Here is a 26401-nt window from a genome sequence, read left to right on the forward strand (position 1 = left end):
AAATACAGTTGTTACATTGCTAATCCATCTTACCTCACTGTGCATTGACTAGTGATACCAAGTATGAATTTGGTTTTCATGTATGCTTTAGTAAATGCTGAACTAGGATTAATAAATGCTGTGCAAGCATTGCTCATTATTAGTTAATGTTAGTAAATACATTAACTAACATATAATCAAACCTTATTGTAAAGAGTGACCAATAAATTATAATAATTATTATATAGGTTTAAATTTATTTAAAAATAAATGAATAATTTAATTTGCAAAACATTTTGCATAATCAATGTTTTTTAAACAATCATTTATTAACTTGTAACAAAATAATGACAATATTTTGTTTGATTGTTTGCTTTTTACTGAAAATAAAAGAACATTTTCTAGCAGGGGTGTCAAACTGGAGGTCCGTAGCCCTGCATAGTTTAGTTCCAACCCTGCTCTAACACACTTAACTGTAGGTTTCAAACAAGCCTGAAGGACTTAATTAGTTTGGTCAGGTGTCTTTAATTAGGGTTGGAACTAAACTGTACAGAGCTGCGGCCCTCCAGCAACGATTTATAGGGACAGTTCACCCAAAAATATTGAATATGAAAACTATGATTAGTTCACCCTCCATTTGTTGCAAACCTTAACAAAAAATAACATATTTTAAAGAATTTTGTAGCCATTGATTTCCAAGCATAAAAAAAAATAAAAAAATTAAATGGCAGTCAACAGCTATTGCATACCAACATTCTTAAATATATCTTCTGTTTAAAAAAAACAATTCAGAGTGAGTTGTATACACAGCAATGAGTAGAACATAAACAGTACAGTATTTTAAGGGAAAAAAGAAAGAATAATATAAAAAAAGGAAAAAGAAAAGAACTATCTATAAAGGTTTGTATTCACTTGAGGGTGAATAAATACTGAGTACATTTATTTTTTAGAGGTGACTAAATGAATGCAACCTTGCCTTACTAAAGGAGAAAACATTTATTGTTATAAAAGCATAAAGTAGGGGCATCATGGTGCCTCAGTGGTTTGCACTGTTGCCTCACAGCAAGAAGGTTTCTGGTTTGAGTCCTTGTTAGTGTGGGTTTTCTCCTGGTGCTCCAGTTTCCCTCACAATCCAAAGACATGCAGTATAGGTGAGTTGGATAAACAAAATTTTCCATAGTGTATGTATGTGTATGTGAATGCGAGAGTGTGTAGGTGTTTCCCAGTAATGGGTTGAGGCTGGAAGGGCATCCGCTGCATAAACATATGCTGAAATAGTTGGTGGTTTAATCCACTGTGACGACCCCTAAAAAATAAGGGTCTAAGCCAAAGGAAGATGAATGAACGAAGCATAAGATACAAATATTTAAACGGTAAAAGCATAGCTATTATTTTTATAATACATAAATTAGGCTTTTACGATTGAGTTGTGACAACAAAATTAGTTCCCAAATGCATTTAACGCTTCAGCAATCAATTTTTATGACAATATTAAAAACCAAACAAATGTTTCCATTTACCACAGTTTAAAAAATCAGCACAGGAGTGTGTTAACAAGCAAAATCAGTGCCTTGTGTGCCCCGAGCACAATACTAAAATCTGCTCAGCAAGCTTTTAAGAGGGTCAGAGAGGGTTTAGGAGATTCTTATCCTCGGTTAATACAGATCAAGTAGAATAGTGTTGGTGAGAGGGGAATTCCTTTAATTAACTTAATGTGTTTTATAATACTCCACAGTGAGCTTTAGTCTGCGTTGTGTTGCCAACTAATAGAAGCCCAGACTTATTTACATAATATTTGAACGAATACAGAATGAGCAACACAGAACTCCATATTTGTTTAGCCATTCATTTCCCTATGAGAACATACGCGTATATTAATGTTGAAGTCATGTCATGTGTGTTGTTTTACAAGTATACACACAATTAATCAAACATGCAGCTCTGGAAATACTAATTCAAAGTTATTAGTTCTATGGATTAAGAGGTACAGGCATAAATATTAACAGGGTAGATACATGTTTTAAGTATTTTACACTCAAAAGCTCAAATGACATTTGCTATTTGTTCAAACTATTTATTTAAATTTAGCTGAAATATATATAATTCTTCAGTTTTTTAGGTTAACTTTATATTCAATCCATTTAAATTTGTTAAAACTAATACGTTAAAGTTACTCCTTGTATCAACACAAATCGTTTGTGTGGAACCCAGCATTTTTCCAGCGTATTCTATAAACTACTGAAAACTTCGATCTGGTGATTTCGATCTGGTGCACAAGATACATTTCATATTATTATCAATGTTGAAAACAAAAGGACAGCAAAATCATTAAATGAAATCATTTGTAACTTTTTTTTCACAACCTTATTTAATTAATTTGAACAGGTTTGTAAATGTACACCTACACTACCTGACAAAAGTCTTGTCGTCAATCAGGTGTAAAAGCAACAAATAATAACATGACTTCTAGTTGAAAAAGTGTCAGAGGGTAGATTTTCCTGATGAATCATCTGTTGAACTGCATCCCAATCATTACAAATACTCCAGAAGACCTACTGGAACCCACGTGGACCCAAGATTCTCACAGAAATCAGTCAAGTTTGGTGAAGAAGAAATCATGATTTGGGGTTACATTCAATATGGAGGCATGTGAGAGATCTGCGAGAGTGGATGGCAACATCAACAGTGCGAGGTATCAAGACATTTGTGCTGCCCATTACATTACAAACCACAGGAGAGGGCAAATTCTTCATCAGGATAGCGCTTATAGCCATATTTTATTTTGTTAAAATAAGCATAATCTAGAGGCCTTTGTCTTTCATATAAGCCACTTCTGATACCAAATGATCAACTAGAAGTCAAGTTATTATTTTTTGTTCCTAACTTGGATCGGCGTCAAGACTTTTGTCAGGTAGTTCAAACAACATATTTAAAATGAGTTAAAATTATACAATTTTTGATTGTTTTTAGACAACTTAATTATATTATGTTCAATTAACTTACATTTGTAAAAACCATTAAGCGAACTTAATCGATTTGCATTGGAACGAAATGAAGGGATTGTGTGGAACCCAGCCTTTTTTACATTGTGCACATGTCTACATCTATAACTAAACCACATGAAAATGTCATTCATTAATCCTGTTTAGTAGCACTGGCTCCAATTCTTTTCCTTCAGTTGCTTTACTCTTGTTTTACTTGCATCCTTCCTCCTGCCCTTTGCCTTTGGCAGAGCCGTACGCATTGAGATGCATGTGGTTTGGCGGCCGATGACAGAAGAAGCTGGTTTATTTTTCAATATTTCTTCTTCTTCCCATGTCAGTAATGCCATTTTGAGAAGGCACAACTGTGGCGCGTTAAAAGAAGTCCTGGGGAAGCGGTAAGAAGTCCATTACATCACACAGCGCCAGTACTACACACCTTTCATTTCACCTCATCCTATCGTGAGAACCTCGAAATACATGCCGAAAACTCTTCCCAAGTCTGCTCCAAGAGATTTGGTCTGCCATGTGGTTTTCATTCCTTTGTCTCACAAGTTTATAAGCTCTCCACCTTAAGGGAAATGTCCCGCTCGTCTACAGGCGACGAAAGCTCTGGGAAACACACTCTTATTGTACACTGTTTGCTCAGTCCACTTAGATTAATTGTGCATGGCTATTTTTTAAACGTCTTTGGGGGAATTTGTAATTTGGATGCTGTAATGAACATTTTTAACTTCCTGCGTATGTTTACTAACCAAAAATGGGCAGAGAGAATGAAAGAAGTGAAAAAAAGAAAGACAGAAACACAAATAGGGAAAGAAAGACGGAGAAAAAAAGAGAACGAGCCATTCAGTTTCATTCAGTAAGTGACGAGTCATGAGAGTTATTCAGCAGTACAAACATCAGCTCAGCAAATACAGCACTGGGTCACACACACACACACACGCGCACACACACACACACACACACACACACACGCTTTTGTATATCATGCTGTACAGACCACAAGGTTTGCCATAATAACAAGATGATGAAGTGTGTTACTGATCTCAGCGTAATGTCTGTTTATTCTGTCCTTTAGCACATGCCAACCTAATTCGGTCGGTCAATGGTTTCCTCTGTTGCAGCACAGAGAGACTGTTTTAATACAAAAGATTCTGCCACATCCTTCCTCATTGTTTCACTAAACAATGCAGATCATACCATTATGTCACTAAACACAACGAAGATGACAGCATTCTAACAAAAAGACCCCAAAAGTCCTCCAATTTGGCAATATACACTAGAATTTGAAACTTTCTAGGTCAATTAGATATTTTATATTCAAATAGAGCTTTTTAAAACATGACAATTGGTCAGAATAACAAATGTTTTTATTTATTGTTACTGAAAATCTGGATTTTTCCACCAAATACTGATTTCTTCTAATAAAGTTAAAAAGTAATTGGTGTAAAATTGTGAACTTTTTGTTCTTTTAAACACAAATATGCACTAGTGGACAACATTTTTATTTTCTATTGAAGAAATATCAACAGCAGTTTAAAAAATAAATCAAAAATAATATTTTACTCAAACACAGCACTATAAATTGTAACTAAATCGAGAAGAAATGTCATGTTTCAGGTCTAGAAGAATTATTTTTTATTTAAATTTCAATAAGTTTCTAATATTATCTCGTAATACATTTCTCAAATTCTGCTTGGTGTTTCTAATCAAATAAATCAAACACGGTTAAGCATAATTCATTTCTTCTAAAAAAAAAAACAGACAAATCTGCAACTTTTTAACATTAAAAGAATGAGAAAGGATTATCTTTGACCCCAAATGGTCTTGAAAAAACCTGCGCCTGCGCTTACCAGAATACAGCTTGACCACAGGATGCATGGGCAGCAATTTCGTGGAAGGTTTTGTTTACTAATCTGGGTCATCACAATTCCACTTCCAGTCTCTTTATGTGGTCTGACTGTGCTGGAAGCAGCTTTCTTGCTACACAAACAAACCGGTGAGAAAAACGCTGAAACTGAAGACATTTACAATGAAGCAAGCGCCACAGGCATCATCAGGCCCACAGGTGACTGTGAGACCTGAGTTAAAGATCCCAAACTCAGCAGTGAAAATCTCACGCTCTGCAACCTCCCCAACTTCGCTATGTTTACCCATATGCCACAATGCTACAGAATGGAGGGGTAAATTTACAGACGTAACATTTACATAGACAGAAATGAAGTGTTTTCTTAAACTGGGGTGGGCTAAATTTCCCTAACTTTATTTTAAGACTGCAGCACTAGCAGAAATAAATGTAAGAGAAAAAAGGCTGTTTGGCAGTGTCTTGACAAATTAGTCCTTTCCCTGCTAGACATTTACAAGGATTAACTCATCCAAAAATAAAAATTCTCTAATTATCTACTCACCCTACTAATGTCATTCTCCTATGATCTTCATTACAAAACAAGAAATTTTAGATGAAATCTGAGAGCTCTTTCAATTTTAATAGAAAGCAATGGTCCTGAGACGTTTAAAGTCCATAAAATGAATCAAGAACACTTTGAACTACACTTTTGGTTAATTTTCGGTTCTTTAAACATCTCAGGACTGCAACTGCCTATGGAGAATGAGAGAGCTCTCAGATTTCATAAAAAAATCTCCTAATTTGTGGACAAAGGTCTCAGGGGATTGGAACAACATGAAGGTGAGTAATTATTGATTTCTTAATTTCTGGGATAATTTTAATTTACATCACCGGTTGAGCCTCAGAGACTGACATGTCAGAAAGCTCAAATGAACAGCAATGTAAAACTACTAAACTACTAAAATGTAAAACTACTAAAGGACTAAAGAATCACAAAATCTATAACTCTAAATGCAAAAATGAATAGCTTATTTACAGTTGTGTGCATACATTACACTAGTATACGTTAAAGTGTTTCCTTGGAAAACACCAGTGACACCAGTGATCATGTTTCCCAATTAAAAAGTGTGTTTTCTCTTACTGACTCCCACTATTGCTGAGACATGTTTAGCTTTCTGGTTGCTTCAAAACATGGGAGCTTGTTTCCTTTCCAGAATTGCAATTGCAAGTTTGTATATCTAACTTTTCTTATCAAAACTGTGAGTTTGTACCTTTCAAGTTATTTTGAGTTTTTAAGCTCACAACTGCAAAAAATAAAAGTGCAATTCAGAGTAAATTAATGCATAATTTAAAGATATAAGCTAGGAATTACAAGATGTAAATTCAGAATTGATTGAACTCACAATTGCAATAAATAAAATAAATGAAAAGTCAGAATTGTGAGATGTAAAGTCAGAAATGTGAGATGTAAAGTCAGAATTGAGATGTAAAGTCAGAATGGAAATGTGGAGTAAAATTTACGAGATTTAGTGTCAGAATTTCAAAATGTAAAGTCAGAATTGTGAGATGTAAACTCAGAACTGTAAGTCATAAAGTCTGAATTGGGTAATGCAGTGTCAGAATTGCAAGATGTAAAGTCAGAATTGCATTATAAACTTCCAATTTTAACAAAGGAAATTAAATTTTAGAGTAAAAATAAATCATTTAAAAAAACAAGCAAAGAATTGTGAGATATAGGCCCAGTTGCACGAACAGGGCTTGGATTAAGCCAGCACTAGGCCTTAGTTAAATTAGGCTATTTAAGCCAAATTTATAAAAATGGCCTTAGAAAAATACATTACTGATAGGCACCTTTAGAAAAAAAATGACACTGATGTATTTTAAGACAGAGTAGAGACAGCTCAAACATGCAATTTAAACTTGACTAGCCTTAAACCTTGTTTGTGAAACCGAGAGTTTTATTTAGAATTGACATGCATAGTCAGAAATGTTAGATTTAAAGTCAGTTTACAAGATTTAGTGTCAAAATTTCAAGGTGTAAAGTGAGAAGTATGATATGTAAATTTGTAATTGTTAAAAACTCACAACTGCAATAAATAAAAGAAATTCAGAGTAAAAAAATGCACAATTTCAAGAGACAAGCTAAGAATTGTGAAATATAGACTGCAATATTCTATATAAATATAGAACTGCAATATGTAAATTCTGAGTTCTGAGATGTAAAATCAGAATTGCGAGTGTGTCAACTCAAAATTGTAACAAAAAGGGTGGAATTCTGCATTCATATCTTCCATTATTGAGGAGAAGAGTCAGAATTGTCAGACAAAAGAAGAACTCTCTTTACACCTACAACACAGCTGATTGTTCAGTGAGCCTTCCTCCGTTTACAGTAGCCTATGGCCTCTCTAAAGGCCATGCAAGTGCATTTCCTGCACTCATGCAGGAAGCACAGGTTACAAAAGCTGTTGTGCTTTGTGTCCCCTACATCCTGGAGAATTTGATACAAAAAAAGACCAAAGGATATAAAATGACTTTGTCTATTGTTTTATCATCAAACGGGTAAAAGATATACTCCTAGATTATGAGTCAGTGCAATGCGCACGTTCAAAGGCAACTGCTGAGCCTGTTGAGCTTGTTGAATCTCTTCGGTTGAACTGCAATTTAACTGTACACCTTTATTAGTAGAACCAAAACAGCAATGATGATCTATTCACTCTGACAGCTCAGAGACTCTCCCATTATATTGTCTGCATTGATGTCATACCGTACCTAACCATATGTTACACACCCTTTACTTGTCACACATAAACAGAATGAATTGTTGATAAAATTATATATAATAATGTAGTCCAGCCAATTTCACATTGTAACACAAATAATGATATAAAAGAATAACATTTAATCAATCACTCTGACCTGTACATAATGAAAGATATTCCAAGCAGTAAAATGTTACACAACCAAAGACACGCCAACAAATAATAATATAATAAAAAATCATTTTGACTTCGAAAACTGCTTTTTACAATAATTTACTGATGATTACTATAAACATCAACATTATCAACATTATAATTTTAATTATTCTTAATATTGTTGGTGTTGTCGTTATCCTCATCCTTATCATTATTATTATTATTGTTGTTGTTATCATTGTATTGATTATTATTAATAGTACTAATAATAGTAATATAATAGTAGTATAATAGTTATCATTATACACAGATACAAAATATTTTTCTTCTTGTTTAAACTAATTATTTAAAATTAGTTCGAACAACACAATTCTTGATTGACAACATGAATTAATTGTGTGGAACCCAGCATTTTTTTATCAAAGTAATAACAAATATTAATAATAATAATAACAATCATAACATTATTATTATTAATAATAAAAATATTTTAATTCATTAATAATAAATTTATTTTAATTGTGTGTGGACAATATGCATTAATCAACCCGGGCTCATTGTGGAAACGTGGCCCCACGGATGTTTCTGTAGACCGCGAAATACGTCCCGGGAGGTACGTATTCGAGCAGTTTTTGTTTTCGAGGATCCGCGAGAGGCCGCTGTGCGCTTTTTCGTGTCTCGAGCGCCTCTCGGGAGATTGGCACCTCTCGGGAGCCAATCGGCCGACCCGGCCGCCCTCCTCTTCCTCCTCCTCCTCCTTCCCTAAACCCAAGCGACGGTTTGCTAAAGCCGTCCAGAAAAAAAAAAGCAAAAGCCCTCGTCTTTGATTTCGACTGCATTTTCGGATCTTGCTGCGTTCTCGCCCTTATTTTTTGGATTCTGTTTTTTTATCTTACCTGATTTCTGGAACCGCTCTTCCCGGACTCGATCCCAGTCGTCCCCGTGGCCGGCTCCTCCTCCTCCGGGCCTCCGCTCCGCCAACGAAACGCTGCGAGCTAAGCGGACAAACTGGTAGCAGCGAGAAAGCCCTCCACTCAGAGGCGAGCCTTCAGCCGGCGAGCGCGAAGAGGAGGAGCGGAGCGGCGTCACACCGCCCCGCAGCGTTTACTCAAAAAAAACTAAACGCAGCCATACGTACCTCCGGCCACGTAAATCGTGGTCTCCAGAAATGTCCGCGGGGCTACGTTTCCAGAATGAGCTTGGGTTGGAATTAATTGTGTGTAACCCAGCATTTTTTAACAATGTAATAATAATATTAATAATAATAATAATAATAATAATAATAATAATAATAATAATAATAATTGTTATTATTATTATTTTCATTAATAATAGTAATAATAATAATAATACAAATAATAATAATAATATTTATTATTATTATTAATATCATTAATTATTATTATTATTATTATTATTAGTAGTAGTAGTAGTAGTAGTAGTAGTAGCAGTAGTAGTAGTAATATTACTATTATTATTAATTCATTATTGTCAACTTTTTTATCTATTGTTAATTCAAATATTTTGATAAATTAATAAAAAATTATCTAAAGTAATTTTATTAAAAATGATCTAAACATATGAATTATTAAGTATTCTATTTTAAAAAAATCATATGCTTGACAATACAATTCTCATGATAGTCCTGTGAAATTAACATTGATACTCAGAGATGAAAGTTCTCTTACCTGATAATCACACACTGATTCTCACGATCAATCATCATGTTTCTATACATGTTATCAGCAAGAGCGTAGATATGAGGAGGGTTCTCATACTGAGCCTGAGAAATACAGAGAGATTCAATTCACTATCAATGTTCTTATTTGGGAAGTCTTGAGCTCAAATGTATAAATAGTCCACTGTGTTGCATAGTCAAAACACATTCAGTAGTTAACTGTCGCAGGACACACAAGCTAATTATTATTGACAGGAAACCAGGAGCTTGATGTGGAGCCAAGACCCCTGGCCAAGCTTGGTGAACACTAGAGCTGTACATGCTGTGCTGTGCCGATGAAGCCAGATGGCTCCAATAGGTAAGGCAGGTCTGTGCAGCTATTTTCCTGATTAAGAATGCAGCTGTTAAAAGCATTTACACCCCACCTACATGCCTTGAAAAAAAGTAAAACTGCTTCTATTAAAATCATTACTGGAGCAATTACTGTTTACAGAATCCTCTAGGTATCAAACTGCATAAAAAACTTTATGAGGACAGTTTCGATATAGATCATTAAGTTTAGTATGAAAAGCATCTAATTGGTGAATCAAAGTCACATAACACTCCAGGAAAACGGAAACTGAGTTTTGTCTACATCCAATTTAAGTACTGTAAAACCAGATTCAAGTTCAGTACACAGTGTGCATTTATACAAATCTTTTATTTTATTTTCAAGTGATGTTTAACAGAGCAATGACATTTTTCACAGTATTTACTATTATATTATTTCTTCAGTCTTATTGAAGTCTTATTTCTTTATTTGCTTTGCTGGAATTTAAAAAATTAAATAAATAAATAAATAAAAACTGCTAAGGTCAAGATTATTAGCCTCCTAAAGAAATATATACAGTCAAGCACGAAATTATTCATACCCCTGGCAAACTCAGACTTAAAGTTTTTTGTTCAAATGTGAACAAAAGGTGAGAAATATTATTATTATTATTAATATTATATATTTTTTCCACAATGATGCCTTTTGTGCATTGTCTTATTTCCGGTCAAAATAAATAAATAAATAAATATAAACTTGCTGGTTGTATATAAGTAATTTAAAGTCAAAATTTGTCATGGTTATAAATCATTTCAGGCTTGACTATATATGTTTTTCAACTGATTACAGAACAAATCAAAATTGTCCTAATTTCCTAATCTACCTAACTTGCCTAATTGACTTTTGCACTTTAAGCTGAATACTAATATCTTGCAAAATAACTGTTAAACATCACACAGAAGTGTATGGTAACCCTTTCAAGATACTCTGATTTATAGAACTTTATTTTATTGAGAACAATAAACTTTTATTTCTGATAATATTTGCTTAAAATGAACACATTTAATTGAATTGTCACTGCACTGTAAAAAATTCTGGCTGCCTAAATCTTTTGTTGAATCAAATGAACTTTTCTAGTCGTCATAACTTACTTCCATCAAACTGACAAAAATGTTACATCAAAGCTGATTAACTTATTAAAATAAATAAGTTAATGTAGCATAAAAAAACTTGACTTTATTCATATCATTTTTTACACTGTATATATGAAGTCGAATATTTGTTTTTCACAATGTTTTCCATTGCTTAGCACAGGCATACTATATTTATATTTATTTTAATAAATATAATTTTTTAATAGTTCTGGTTAGCAATAACATTCAACCACAATATTATGAACTATTCTGAAGCTGAACTGTGTTGTTCAGGAAACCATAAAGTACTACTTACTGCGCCTTGGTACATCTCTATTTCTTTCTCCCCAAAGTACGGCATTTGTTTGAAAGGGTTTACTGAGATGAGTACAGGACCAATGTATGTCTGCAGGTAAAAGTTAAAGACTTAAACAGTTGTTGAAGACATTAAAAGGGCAGATTACCTTCGAAGTTAAAAGTGTGCCATTATTGAGTCTCCCTAATATCCTTCCTATATTCATTTTTATTTGTCTTTCAAATGGAGTTACATGGACATTTCACCCAAAATAATTTTTTTTTCTATCATTTACTCACACTTTGATTGTTCCAAAAAAGCAAAAGAAAACATACAGATATAAAAGATACAAAAGAAGATATTTTGAAAAATGTTGGAAACCTGCATCCTTTGACTTCGTATTTGTTTTTCCTACTATGAATCAGAATCAGAAAGAGCTTTATTGCCAGATGTGTTTACATGAGGAGTTTGTTTTCGTGACAGACGTTTCCACAGTGCAACAAAGCAACAGAACAAGACAAAAACACATAATAAATTAATAAAAAAAGAAGTAAATAGAGAATAAAATATACAATTTGACATAATTGTACAGTACATCACTATAACATTGTATGTATATTTATATTATTTGCAAATTTAAACGTTAACTATGTATGTGTGTGTTTATAAAAATAATGGTGGTGTTCCACAATTTTTATCAAGTGTTGATGAGATATGTTCTATGGATGTCAATGGATGCAGGTTTTCAGCATTTGTCAAAATATCTTCTTTTGTGTTCAACAGAACAATAAAACTCAAACTGGTTTGAAACAAGTCAAGGGTGAGTAAATTATGGAAGAATAAAAATTTTAGATGAACTATGTCTTTAAATGTAGGCTAAAATGACTTTCTTTGTGTGGACAAAAACTGTTGAAATACTCATGAAAATATCTTATTTTATGTTTTACCAAAAAAATAAATTCATAAATGCAAGTAAATGCTTTTCATTTTTTGTGGTTAAACTATCCCTTTACTTATTTCTATACAAAATATGTGTGAAACGATTTGATGGAAAACTCTTTCTGAATGCTATTAGAGGTTTAGCAAGCATTCACAACTGAGAAAAACCTCATGGGCTATTTAACTCGATGTGGTCGTTCATACTCAGAGGACATTCATAAAACTTTGGCTGGATCGGCTGATGACAAATGGCCTGAGTGTGAATAATGGATCGGTGACATCAGTAAAGAGTTATAAGTGGCAGCAGTGAGGATTTTGGTTATTGGGTCAGAGCCTCATTAAGTCTCTGTTGCTCTCCTCTAAATGCAGTGGGAAGGGAACAGCAGGCAGTGAGTGATTGGAGCACTTTTGGCCGCCTGGCTCTAAGTTGCTCACAGCAAATAAAGGAAGTATTGAGGCTGGCGCGCAGTGACCTCAGTTCCATATGCTGCTGACTGGAACACTTTGGTGTTGTTGCTATTTTCTGACCACAATCGCAGGACTCATTCTGGACCAAAATGTTCAGAGATTGCTAAGACACCATAAACCCAATAAGGACAAAAAATAGAAATAAACTGCTGCTGAGGTTTTCATTAAGAGGGTCATGTTTAGTACAAGTGATGTGTGCTGAATTAAACCTAAACTCTGCCAAGTACATTGGGTTCATATAGAAAAGTATTAAAGCAGCGTTCTTTGGCTGCCTTCAACACTCAGCATCGCACACGCTGCTTTTATCAGAAACAGTTGCCGCTACTGTGGGAAAATAGAGCAGGGTGGATTTGGAAGTTGTACTGTGGAGTTTTAAGAACAACTTTTGTCATTGGTAAATGTTTCGTGGAGCTTTGGTCAAAATAAACCCAATCGAGATCTAATCTAAACTCTAGTGGATGGACTCCAAGAACAGTTTTTTAGCGAGCCGCAGGAAAACATCCATCTGCTAGAAAACCTCTCCATTTAGGGTCAGTTTCATATCAGATTTAGGATTTTATGATTTCCGTGAAAGCGCTGACGGAATCACGGAACGCAGTCATGAAAATGGAATTCACGGTGAAAAGAGGCAGGTCAAGGAATCTTATCAATTTTGAATGAATAAATCAAAAGTAATGCAGGACAATATTCAAACATTGGTTTAAGCTTATCAATATAAACCACAAAAAGAAGTCTGTATGTGCTTTGTCTCTCAATGCACTCAAAAAAAAGACTTCTGCTGCTTGTTTAAACTACTTATTTAAAATAAGTAAACAAAACACTGTAAACAAAACACAACATTGTGATTCTTTTGTGTTGTTGTGTTGTAAAATCTTAATCGATTTGTGTTGGGACAACATGAAGTAATTGTGTGGAACCCAAATTTTTTTAGTGTGGAGGGGTTGGTTCTACACAATCACATAGCTGGCAACTAGCTCTCTGCAACTCTCACATGATCGCCCAAGCTAAGCAGAGCTGTGCCTGCTCAGTATCTGTATAGGAGACCACATGGGATAACTGCCCCTGTATATTGATAGGGACTCTATACTGCTCAGTGAGCGTCGTCTTTCGGATGAAACTCTCCGTGGTCATTAAACATCCCAGTATGTCCTTGAAAAAGAGTAGGGGTTTGCCCTGGCCTCTATCTATCATGGCTTCCTAACCATCCCTACAGGAGTGTCGCTAGACCCAATTTACTGGGGCACATGCCCCAGTAAAAATCGCCAGTACTCCAGTAAATGCTTTGAGATATGATTTACTTTATATGCAAGTGTATTTATTAAGAGTGGTAATCCCAGGATAAAGACGTTATTCTCTATGTACAATCGAACCAACGCTGGTGAAAGCAATTTAGTTTAATCAAAAGGCAAACTGACGCATCTCTGTATGTGCGCAGAAAACTATACCTGCGCGCCTCATGCACTGCTTCTGCAGGACCCTGACGCGCTGTTCTTCTCCCGGTGAGAGTCCCGGTTGTGAACATGCACGCCAAAAAAAAGTACTTTCTGCTCACTCACCGCTCATGAGTTGTGAAATCGACGTAACAGCCTTTTATGCGGAGGTGGCGGTACGCCAGGGATGATGAGTCAGAGAGGTAAGACATATTACATCTAATTTTCTGCCATGTGTCAAGTCTAAGACAACAGATAATTCTACAAACATATTTTTGTATTCTATAAAATTGTCTATAGAATTTCATTAAAATTAAATTAACATTCATGCAACAGATTTCTAAAATGATCTTTGCATCACTCCAGTTGTGTCTTTACAGTGTTTTCCCAGTAACATTTTGGATTAATTTCTGTTATTTATGTATAATAATAATTGTTCAATAACAATAATACTTTTTTTTTATAATCAAAAAATTTGTGTTGAAATACATAAATATATAAATATATATTTAATATATAAATATTATATATTATATATTTTTAAGGGGGGCCGTGCCCCCGTAGAGCTTTATGTCTAGCAATGCCCCTGCATCCCCATATCAAATTGGCGTCATCACTGGCTCCTCTCCACCAATCAGTTGGTGTACCACACACGGTGAGGTCTGGCGCAATATGAATGCCATCCAGGTGGATGCTGCACACTGGTGGTGGATGAGGAGAGTCCCACCAAAAATGTATAAAGCGCTTTGAGTGCTATTTAATTTGAGGAATTATTATTATTATTACAAAGTGATTTTACTGTTTGAGGACTTAAACGTCTCCACAGCTACTCACAGTTACTTCACCAGCATTTTGACCATTTTATTTGTAAATATTATATGCACTCATACTGTACGTCTTCAAGAAAATGCATCAGAATTCTATATTAGATTGAAGAGAATGTGACAGAATTGTTGGCCAATTTGTATTTTACAGTCTTTACAGGGCCCTACAGGTTGAGATATCAGTATAATCATTTTAGAGATTAAAGGATTTAAAAGGGTATTTAACACAAAACTGAAAATTCTGTAGTTAATTACTCACCCTCAATTGATCCAATCCCCTGAGACCTTTGTTCATCTTCACAAACTTAAGATATCTTAGATGTAATGTAAGAGCTCGCTCATCCTCCATAGACAGCAATGGTGAAGAGACGTTTAAAGCCCAGAAAAAGAACCAAAAATATTGTCAAAACATTCCTTTGCGACTTCAATTGTAATCACACAAATTTTTGTTCACCAATGTCTTCTGTATCAGATCTGGGTGCACATTTATTATGAGCAATATGATGCTTGCATGCTGTGCTAATGGCTCTAATGGCCATACATCTTACTGCCCATAGTAATCGCACACCCTGATGACCTGACAAGGAAGAGGAGATACAGGAGTAAAGAATTGTATGATTTAAGTTGAACCACATGTAATGTTTTAACAATGCTTTTATTTATTTTTCTGAACTTCTCAGGACTGTTTCTTTCTATGGAGGATTAGGAAGCTCTCGGATTTAATCGAGCTCCGAAGATAAATGAAGGTCTTAGGGTTAGAACAACAGGAAGGTGAGTAGTTATTAACAGAATTCTCATTTATGTGACATATTTACAGCAATATAAAGGATACAAAAATGTAGTCATCCATGTATCTTTTCTTGAGGTTTTCCACAATGGCATCTTCATTGATCTTGGAGAGCAGCACCATATCATCCACACCACTCTGCTTGACATTGTGGCTTTGCCAGTGGTACCGGTAGTGTCCCCGGCTCCCCTGTGAAAGCAAATACAAACAAGAAACTCTCGTTAGACAGTACACACACCCATCGCCATTGTGTGGCAGCTAAATGGCAGAAATTGTATTAGTCTATCAGAAGACAATACTGTACACAACACAAATAGGTTTCTCTTTAAAAAGGCTGTTGTCATGCTTTTAACATTGGTTGAAACACATTTACTTATTCCAAATTTCATATACAGAGACATCTGTAGGTAAGGCGTTACATTCACAGGTTAGCTTTCTAGAAGTGTGCAAACATGGCTGCTCTGTTCAGCTTTCAAAACATTGCTTTGTTTGTTTAAAAAGCTCAACAAGGCAATTTTTTTTCCTGTCAACTAATAGTATGAGTTCGGGCTGATAATGTAGCTCTGTATATTAGTGGTGGTAAGCCATGTTGTATACAAACAAGACTATTTTGCCTATAAACTATGGATCTATAGACTATGGACATCCTAAAAAATGCTCTAACAAAATCACAAAATCTTTTTTACAACTACGCAGTGTTGTAATTGTTACCTAAAATTTAATTTTAAATATGTTTTCAGTAACTGAATTATAGCTGAAATAAATAAAATGATATACAAATAATACAAATATTAAATTAAAAACTGAGGCAAGTTCTTTAAATAATTTTAAGTATTTACTTAAACTGCTATAAAAATATTTTATCAGTTAAAAATACTAAAATAATACAGCAGACAAGGTCAGTGAACCAGTTGGTTTGAAATGTTACCAGCAGATTCTGAATGATATTGTGATACTTTAGCTAATATCATACTATATCATATTGGCCATTACAAGGATGAACTGAAATTGCAACATGCCGTACAGGACATTCAAAATGTTTGATTGCTTTTTGAGCAGACTTTGTATTTCTGTTGAGCATGTGCAGTTCATGCCATACAGAGCAGAATACTCAGCTATTTTGAGCAACAAACTGCCTTTGCGCAGCACAAGTTATTGAAATGTATGGGTTTAATAGTACAGAGTAAGAGTAAGAGTACTTGTGTGATGTGGAATTCACTTCAAATCACGCAATGACAACAGCTAGAGAAACGGAACCCTGCTGGTCAGTGTTGGGCAGCATAGCATTTTCTGGCTCATTTTTTGGCTTTTTTTCTCTAACGGCCAAAAACTGAAAATGTTAAATTAGCAGGCCAAAGTTTAGAGTATTCCTAATATTTATGGTGTCATGGCAATCCTATTAGGCCAAATTAGCTGTTTGTCTGTACATTGTCAGATAAAGGAATAGAAAACCTGTTCAGAAACCATCATCATTTTGCAATTAATAATGTCACCAGTAACAAAACACTACCCAGTTTACTTTCATTCAAAGCCTCGTTCACTCTTGAACCTGGTAAACAGTACATTGCTGACAACAGTTAATGCGAGCAAACAGTCCACTCAGCGAAATGACCGCGTCCAATTCACCGCCTGTGGCGCATTTAACACAGCTCGTTCTTTTTCTACCGCAGCAGATGTTGATTTTGTTTTTCTAAACCGATGAAAAGTGCATTGTCAGTAGTCTCCCTAAATCTCCATGAGCACTACAAATACTTCTTTTTGATCTCCGTCTGATGTTCTCACCATTCCTCCTCTTTTCCCTCATCTCCTTCTTTTTACCTCCCTTCCCATCTCGTTCTCCTTCTGCTTCCGCTCTGGTAGTGTTTTTGCAGAGGGTGTGTCTCCAGAGAGCTTGGGCCATTTATCAAGGGACGTGAGTCAACTGCTTCTGGCTACCGTCTGAGGTCACAATGACCCACGAGGAACCAGACCTTTACTCAGAAACACACAAAGCCTCAAGTGCATTTGACAGCACATCAGAGATGCATACAAAGAGTGTGACTCAGAAAAAGAGGTACAGAAAGAGAGCCAGACAGACACAGACAGTGAGTGTACCGCTTGGACAGCGCACGATCCAAAAGCACTGCTGTTTTAAACATTTTCCTCTGTAATGTTCAATCATTAGAGCATTAGTCTGATTTGAAGGCCACATTTGTCCATTCTTTTCTTACAGCAATTTTCCCAAGTGAAGGAATGCCATGACAATGAAATGAGGTAAACTGGAAAGACATTTAACATTTTCGAAATTGTACATTCCACAGTCTGAAACACTCTCAGAATCTAGAAGGCGAAGGGAAGCAGGAGCAGACCAAGTATGGAAGATTTTCCCCCTCCCATGAAGGACTAATTAACTTGCCATCGTAAACAGGCACAATACCAAGTCTGAGGTAAATTATAGGAAAATAAAGGAGCACAATAAGCGCTGAACACCATGATGACAATAACCAATGAGTGGTACGGTATGGATTGGTACGATTTTATGGCCGTTTCCACTGTCAAAAGGTACTAAAAAGTGAACCGTACCATACTACTTTTGGGGTACCCTTTGCAAAGGGTACCTAGCACAACAAAAGGGTACCAAAAGGCGAAGGAAGATGTACAGCTGAAGCTATTGGTTTACAGAGAAACGTCACTCATGCAACAAGCCTGCAAGGCTGATAAAGGTGCTCCATTCTTTACCACACCGTGACCGTACCAATGCTCGTATCGCACCGTGCTAATGAATCTAATGGCAATACATCCTACATGACCTTACAAACAAGAGGAGATATAGGAGAACAGAATCATACACTGTAACACCCAACAGTCAACCTTATCAAACGAAATGAGTGTAGTTAACTCAAAATGTACTTAAAGTTACAAGTTACAAGTTTTGAACTGTGTTAAATACCTCATTACTTCAACTTAAATGGAGTAAGTTCACAGTACTCATTAGGATTAGTCTTTTGACTCAAATGATTTTTTGCAATCGGTTTCCTCAAACGGTTTGAGTTGTCTTAACTTATTGGGTTTTACAGTACTCAGTTTGTTTGAGTTGTCTTCATTTATCAGGTTTTACTGTGCTCAAATTACTTAGTTTACTCAAATAGATTAAGTTTACAGTACTCATTAGAATTAGTTTTTAAACTGAAATCGCTTGCTGCAACCGGTTTCTTCAAACGGTTTAAATTACTTTAACTTTTTGGGTTTTACAGAGCATGATTACAGTTGAACCACTAAAGTCACATGGAATGTTTTGACGGTGTTTTTGGTTCTTTTTCTAGACTTTGAACGTTTCCAGACTGGAGGATGAGGGAGCTCTCGAATTTTACTAAGCTCCTAAGATGAAAGTCTTAGGGTATTAGAACTACAGGAAGATGGGTATAATAACAGAATTCTCATTTATGTGTGAATTAACCCTTTAAGATAGCAAAAAAAAGGATACAAAAAATCTCTGTATCACAATCTCAGATTTTAGAAGGTGAAGGAAAGCAAGAGCAGACCAAGTATGGAAGATTAGTTTCCCCTTCTCCTGAAGGACTAATTAACTTGCCATCGTAAACAGGCCCAGTACAAGTCTGAGGTAAATTACAGGAAAATAAAGAAACACAATAACCGCCGAACACCATGACGACAATAAGGAACCTCACCTGAACATTATTAGTGGAGCTGGCTCAAAAACAATTACGGAGGAAGGCAATGTTTTAAACATAACAGTAAACACGTCCTTCAGACCTTTACAAACTGCTTAGTTTAGTTTATTCATGCATAAAAGTTCATTGTTGTGCAGCTTTTTTTTCTAGTGAACTCTTTCTTTCAAAATATTCGAGTTCACATTGCTGTCACACCACAGGATGCATAAACACCTGGGAAGATGAACATCTTCATTCAATGCACATGTTCCTCATAAACTGTGAACCAATGCAGAGCGTCAAGAAGACATATGAAAACAGGAAGTTATGTAAACACAATGCTTCAATTAAAGAAAATGATAAATGACTGGTTGTAATGTCTCAAAAATGTGAGCTTATCTCAAGGTTGTACAATGTTAATTCAGCTTTTCTTTATCAACTACATTTATTTTTGGTCCCTTATGTGTTTAATTAAACATGACTGCAACAGACTAGACAGAGCATGACATTACCATAAATTTACTTTCTTTGTTCAGAAGAAATTTTAACAAAAAGGTTTTGCACCTATTCAGTCCAAGACTCAAAGTTAGAGACCACACAAAGTCAAGCAAGAAAGAAAAAAAGCAGCATCTCTGCTTTTGAAAAGCTATAGTTGGTCCCAGTTGGCGTATTTAAGGATGAAAATGTTCCCTTTTTGTAAAGAAACACCGGAAACAAGGGAGGATGAAGTTCATATGCTTGTGCTGTGGTTTACCCAGAAACAGCAGGCACCATTATTTACACCAGGACAAAAATGATACCCATCTGCACCATGCAAGGACAAAATCCCAAAACTCCCTGGGAAGACATCAATCAGGATTTAAAATAACCTGGCATAAAATATCTCAACCTCAACCACTTTACATTAATGCTCACTGTTTAAGCAGCAGGAAAAAGATAGCCTTATAAAATGTATTGTAATAGAAGTAGTTTAGCCATCCAAGAAGTAGATAAACATTTCCATCAAATCTGCGGTAAGTGCCTGTGGTTTGTTGACCTGCATTATATCAATTATAGAAAACCACAGTTTCAGGTAGAACTATTCTTTAATGCTTTACTGAAGTAAAAACTATCCACATCTTGGATGGCTATAGGTAGGGCAGAGCGATGTGACAAAAACATCATATCATGAAAAAAGACATCTCATATCCTGATAACGATGTATATCAAGATATAGTAACATTTCTGTAAATTCAATAAATTCATATGATATATACACACACACACACACACACACACACACACACACACACACACACACACACACACACACACACACACACACACACACACACATATATATATATATATATATATATATATATATATATATATATATTAAGGGTGTCACTATTTCGATTTTAAATCGAAATAGATCGAAATTCATGCTCAATTTCAATAATCAAATCAAAAAATGGAATCGTCGATGCTGCCACGTCCCCTTGTCATGTTAGCTTGGCTTGCCAACCGGAAAAAAACACGCTTGTTGAAGAGCTTGTTGAGCTGCAGATACAGGAGACCTTTCGGCAGAACTTAAACCCTTTCTTCTTTCAATGAAGTCGCCGGTGTGACAGTATTTTGGATTTCCAGTGAGTTATGTTGACAACGTTCGTGATGTCGAAAAAAACAAACACAGTTTGCAAGCTCTGCTATGTATTAGGGTTGGGCCGATAGACAACACCGGCATCGAGATCCTCCGCCCCGCCCCCGTTGCAAATCTGCTAAAAAAAATACACACTCAGGCCCTGTTTACATTAATAGGTCTTAATTTTTAAATGCCATTTTAAAATGATAACGATCCACATCCACACTGGCGTTTTGCATTTCTGAGCAGCCGTCCTTCCTAACTACCGCTGAAAACGCACATCACGTGACCACACACACACAGGTAGGCACACACAGAGACGCACAAACATTGTTGTGCGCTTGAGACAGCGGGTCCAGGCAGTCAGCGGGTCAGTAGACTGCTTCAATCTTTCACTTTCACACTTGTACTTGGTAATTTTAGCGAACACGTCAGATACTGTTGGCTGGTTCCTGTTGGTTGTGCACCTTTTTTACCGACGCCATTATAGACACAGATCACTGCCTATTTACGAGTCCCACAGAAAAAGTGATTGACAGGTGGCAATTAAGTGTGTAACTTATCTTAATTTATTTACTGTATGATTTGTTTATGATTTTGTTCAATTGAACCGTGACTTTAGAATCAAAAATGTAATTGAATCAAAGATTTGGAGGATCGTAACACCCTTAGCATATATATATATATATATATATATATATATATATATATATATATATATATATATATATATATATATATATATATATATATTGACCACATGTAAAGGACTCTTTTTTAAATTGTACAGTATATAATCACTGATTAATCAGAGTGATACATCTTCAATAATTTGTTTACAACTTCAGGGCAAATGTTTGATTAATAATGTAGGAATATAAAATATAAAACTCTTAATACAGCTAATTATTCACAGGTCCAAAATAAAAATAAGCAAACATATTTAAATAAAATGTAAAATGTAAAGACTGTACTTGCAAGACTGCAACTTTCTCACAATGCTGTTGTTCATGTTTCTGAGAAAGTATTACCATAAACAATGTATTTTCTGAAACCACAAAATAATCAGTAGAGCATAATATGAAACGAGTCTGTTGGAAACGCTGCAGGTGCTTGAAGATGTTCTGTTGTTAATATGTTCTGTATGCTGTTGTTTGCATGTTAAAATAAATCAGTATTTTAAAAGATGGTCTATTCATTTGTTTTTATTAAATAATAATTTTATATTAATCTGACCATTTGACTGGTATATTCGGTTAACAAGCGACAGTTGACGCTTGGGAAAATTAACCAAAATGAGCATCCCTAGAAACAACAGGCTTTTTATTTTGTCCATATAATACATATCACCAGATTGCACAGTCCTACATCGAGGGTAAGTAAATTAAAGATGTCTTTTCAACAAGTTTATGTTGTAAAAATGGCTGGCTCACAGAGTAATCATTTCGATAGTTCACTAAATATACAAGGCGAACAATACAACAAAAATCACATTCATATTTAAAACGTTTTCATAACAATTGATAATAATTGTGATACAATTGTGTTCGTATGAAACGAGAGTGCAAGTATGCTATGTGATTAGAGGGACAAAAAATACATTTGAAATGGAAGTTTGTATTTGTGCTGGGAGGAGATAGCTACAACATCAACATTCAAATCTCTGTTGGAAAATTAAGTTTCATAAATTTACTTTTGTGTGTGAATTTTAATTCTTAAAATCTTGTGAATTGTATGCTTATGACACTTCAGAGAACAGAAGAAAACACTTGACTGCTTGCCAGTGCAACATTCATTGTCAATGGTCAGCGTAATGTAATTCTGCAGAATAGCAAACAACACATCTGGAGAGATTATATTAGTATTAATGATGCAGGCTACAATAACACCATCCATCCCGCTGGGTCCCGCCTTGAATGAAGATCTGCCATACAAAAAATATAAAGTAAAGAAAGCGCTTCATTCATGAAAAGCAGGAGAGAAAAATCCATTGTTCTCCTTGCAAAATCCTGGCCAGAAAATACCGTAACACATAATTTCCTCACTGTAATCCTACAGCAGAAGAAAAATGTTAGCAGCACCAGCCTTAGATCCATACTGACATGGCAAGCCGTTCCCTCATGCAAATACCATTGCCTTATATGGAGAGTGTGGAGCGGCGCTCAGACTCAAGAACAGGAAATGACTGGGTTTGATTCAATAAGGCGGCAATTTTTTTTACCTCCTCCAACTGTCTTCTCCGTATAACCATCTGGATTTCACACAGGTCCTGTATTCATACTTGGCAGAGCTGAAGTAGGATCAGGTTAGCACTAGTTTTTTGCTCTGAACTGACACAGAATACTAAAATCACCCTGAAATCATTTGCTATTCATCTTAATTGAAAATATAAATCAATGAACAAATACAATGAGAAGTACAAGTCTGGTTCTCAGTTTTTAATGCATTTAGCATATGGCCCAGAGTACTGCGGTTTGGCTGAGAACTGAGCTGGCAGTGCTAATAGCAGATTAAGGCAGGAATGCATAATGAACTTTGAGAGTTATTTCAGGAATCCTTTTCAATGTATTACAGATCCACATTTGTGATTAAGTCACTTTGGTGTAGCTAGAAATATTCGTTCTAGTACGATTTACTACGTCTACAAAACTAATAGATGTAGTAAATCGTAAAGTAACAACAGAAAACAATTCTGATCTCTAAAAGATTAATTTTAAAATTCTCACCTAAGCTTAGCAGACAAAATTGCAGATGGTATTGTTACTTATAATGTTTTCCAATCCTGACCAGCTTGTATGTTTGTAAGCCCATTTTATAACTTGCTTCAGAACAGGGCTTCACAAAATATTGGTTTTAGCATCGATATAGCAATGTGATCATTTGCAATAGTCACATCGCAGGATTTCCAATGCCGAGTTTGTAATATAGTTTATCATTTAAAGTATAATTTATTATTATGATTCAAAAAAACATTCAGGTATAATATTTTGTACCATGGCGACGCAGTGGCGCAGTAGGTAGTGCTGTCGCCTCACAGCAACAAGGTCACTGGGTCACTGGTTCGATCCTTGGCTCAGTTGGTGTTTCTGTGTGGAGTTTGCATGTTCTCCCTACGTTCGTGTTGGTTTCCTCCGGGTGATCTGGTTTCCCCCACAGTCCAAAGACATGCGGTACAGGTGAATTGGGTAAGCTAAATTGTCCGTAGTGTATGTGTGTGTGTGGAAGTGTGGAAGAAACGATAAAACACTTTATTTTAATTGTATCTTTTTCTTGACTGTATTTATAGAATATTATGCAAAAAAATACTCAACACATGCAAATATAGAAATGCACTGCAAATAGCGTGTCTGCAAAAAGTTTATAGATTGTTTATTAGATTTAATGGAGATGCAAATAGTAAACATTAATTTATTATTGTCTGACTAAACACATAGATGAAAATACTCACAACACATGCAAATACTGAAATGTAGCACAGACTACCACGAAAATGTGTTGAGGAACCCCAAAATTTGTATAGATTGTTTATTGGATGTTATGGAGATGCACTCCCACTAAAGTATCATCCTAATTGATTTAACATTATAAATTCTTTCTAAATAGAGATATTAAGTCTTATGGTGAAATTGTATTCATATTGTAATATGTATCGCAAAGTAAAAAAATATTTCCAATTAAATGAGACTTTTTCAATATCGTGCAGAATGCTCTATTACAAAATCTCATAAAGTGTGCAAAAAATTAGCTAAACTGGCATTAAGAAAAACCAAGCTTCCCTTATTATAATAATTTTTAGATGTACAGCTTCTTATACTGCTTGACATTGCAAACTGAAATGTATTTATCTTATGTCTACACTGATTTGTATCCAAAACATTTTTCCCAATTACTGCATGTCTGCATGTTGTTGTTCCTCTTGTTATTTCCCCGTAGCAGCTAATGAATCGGAAGTCTCTCAGATTCACAGAATATATTAAAAATAAGTTGGATCAGAGGGTGCCCTGAGCAGTGACTCCAGAGCAGATGCAGTTTTATCAGACGCTTAAAATGGTAGTTAACCCAAACAAATGATTTCTCAGCCTCAGACCACATGCCTTCAATGGTTCAGTCGGAATATAATCATGCTATGGGAATACCTTTGTATGCACATAAAACAAAATAAAAACTTTATTGACCTTATTCTTTGCATATTCTTGGCGCAACCATTTGAATCTTTGTGGCTCAAGACTTCCGGTCTCTTTCACTTCCGGTAATTTTTAGACGTTAAAAACAGCTCGTTATGCTGCTTCATGGAGCAAACTGATATTTTCTTATTATATTATTTTGCTTTGTCAGTATTGTCATGAGCACTTGTTTTTAGAGCAGGTACTTTGACCATTTTCTTCCTAGTCATTTCTCCCATAGACAACTGAATTGTAAGTTCTAAAGCAATTGCAAAACGAGCGCACTTACGCATTGAAGAATAAGGTCAATACAACAGATTCTTCACCTCAGTGTCAGTATATTGTGCTCGTTCACAAGCACTGTGCAGTGATGTATACCCCCTGTATGCCAGTGCAGAACTTGGTCTGTTTGAAATCAAGCACAAGCAAATTTGAGGTATACGACAGAGGGTCAACTAAGCGTGATACATGAACGAGCGCTGTAAACTGACAGAAAGGAAAAAAAACTGTTGAAAAAATTGGTCACTTGTGTTTTATGTGTGCACAAAAGTATTCTTGTAGCTTGATCATATTATCTGTATCCACTCAAGCATGTGGCCTGCTTTGAGAAAGTTTTTTGTTTCTTTAAATGGTTAGTTCCACCAAAAAATACTGTATCCATTTACTTGTCCTTGTGTTGTTCCAAACCCATAATACTTTTTCGCTTTTCGAGTGACTATATTTTAATAGAATCGAGTCTGTTACGATCTTAAGCTGATCTGAATAGGAGATGATAAGGGTTACACTAACTTCTTCACACTCCTTTTTAATCTTGCTTTAAATAAGTATTTAACACAAAATAAGAGACATTACTAAAATAAAATTTTCAATAAAAAAGATCAATAAATACTTAAAAATGTAAAAAAGTGTATACAATCAGCAAAAGGCTTGATTTCTTGCCTTGCACACTTAATGGTTTTCTTAAGGTCTCTTTGACATGTTGTTTAAAAGCTCAGTAGCTATGTTTCCATCCACTTTTTTATGCACATTTTGGATATACGCATAAAAAATTGTTGATGGAAATGGCATGATGGGCATCAATTTTGAAAATGCGCATAAAAAATCAATGCGCATATCTTAATAAGTTAAACTTATTTTTTCATAAGAAAAGTATAAGAAATATATAAAAAGATGTGCATAAACTATGATAGAAACACTTTTACTGAACAAATTCCAGTATGCGCATTAAAAAAGTCATGTGATTTTGTTTACAAGAGATCATGTGATGATTAAAATGTGTGTGAATGGACAAACCAGCATGGCTGAGCACATTGTAAAACATCTGAAATGGTGTTTTGGTCATTCTAAAACACCTTACCGTTTCAGTATTAGTGCTA

At 35.1% G+C, this 26401-nt stretch overlaps 1 protein-coding gene across 3 annotated transcripts in view; it reads right to left on the reverse strand.

The window, feature by feature from the left end:
- myo1ea (myosin IEa) overlaps positions 1-26401 on the reverse strand; it is an 88913-nt gene that overhangs the window by 43746 nt on the left and 18766 nt on the right. For all 3 annotated transcript variants that reach the window (XM_087261274.1, XM_087261273.1, XM_087261272.1), the window contains exons 2-4: positions 15634-15777; positions 11162-11251; positions 9413-9507 (exon numbers count right to left, since the gene is read on the reverse strand). In XM_087261274.1, the coding sequence (XP_087117400.1) occupies positions 9413-9507; positions 11162-11251; positions 15634-15777 (329 nt within the window). The remainder of the gene's footprint in view (positions 1-9412; positions 9508-11161; positions 11252-15633; positions 15778-26401) is intronic.

The sequence above is a fragment of the Danio rerio genome, chromosome 7, assembly GCF_052040795.2.
Source record: "Danio rerio strain M-AB ecotype USA chromosome 7, GRCz13ab, whole genome shotgun sequence".
Taxonomy (NCBI): Eukaryota; Metazoa; Chordata; class Actinopteri; order Cypriniformes; family Danionidae; genus Danio; species Danio rerio.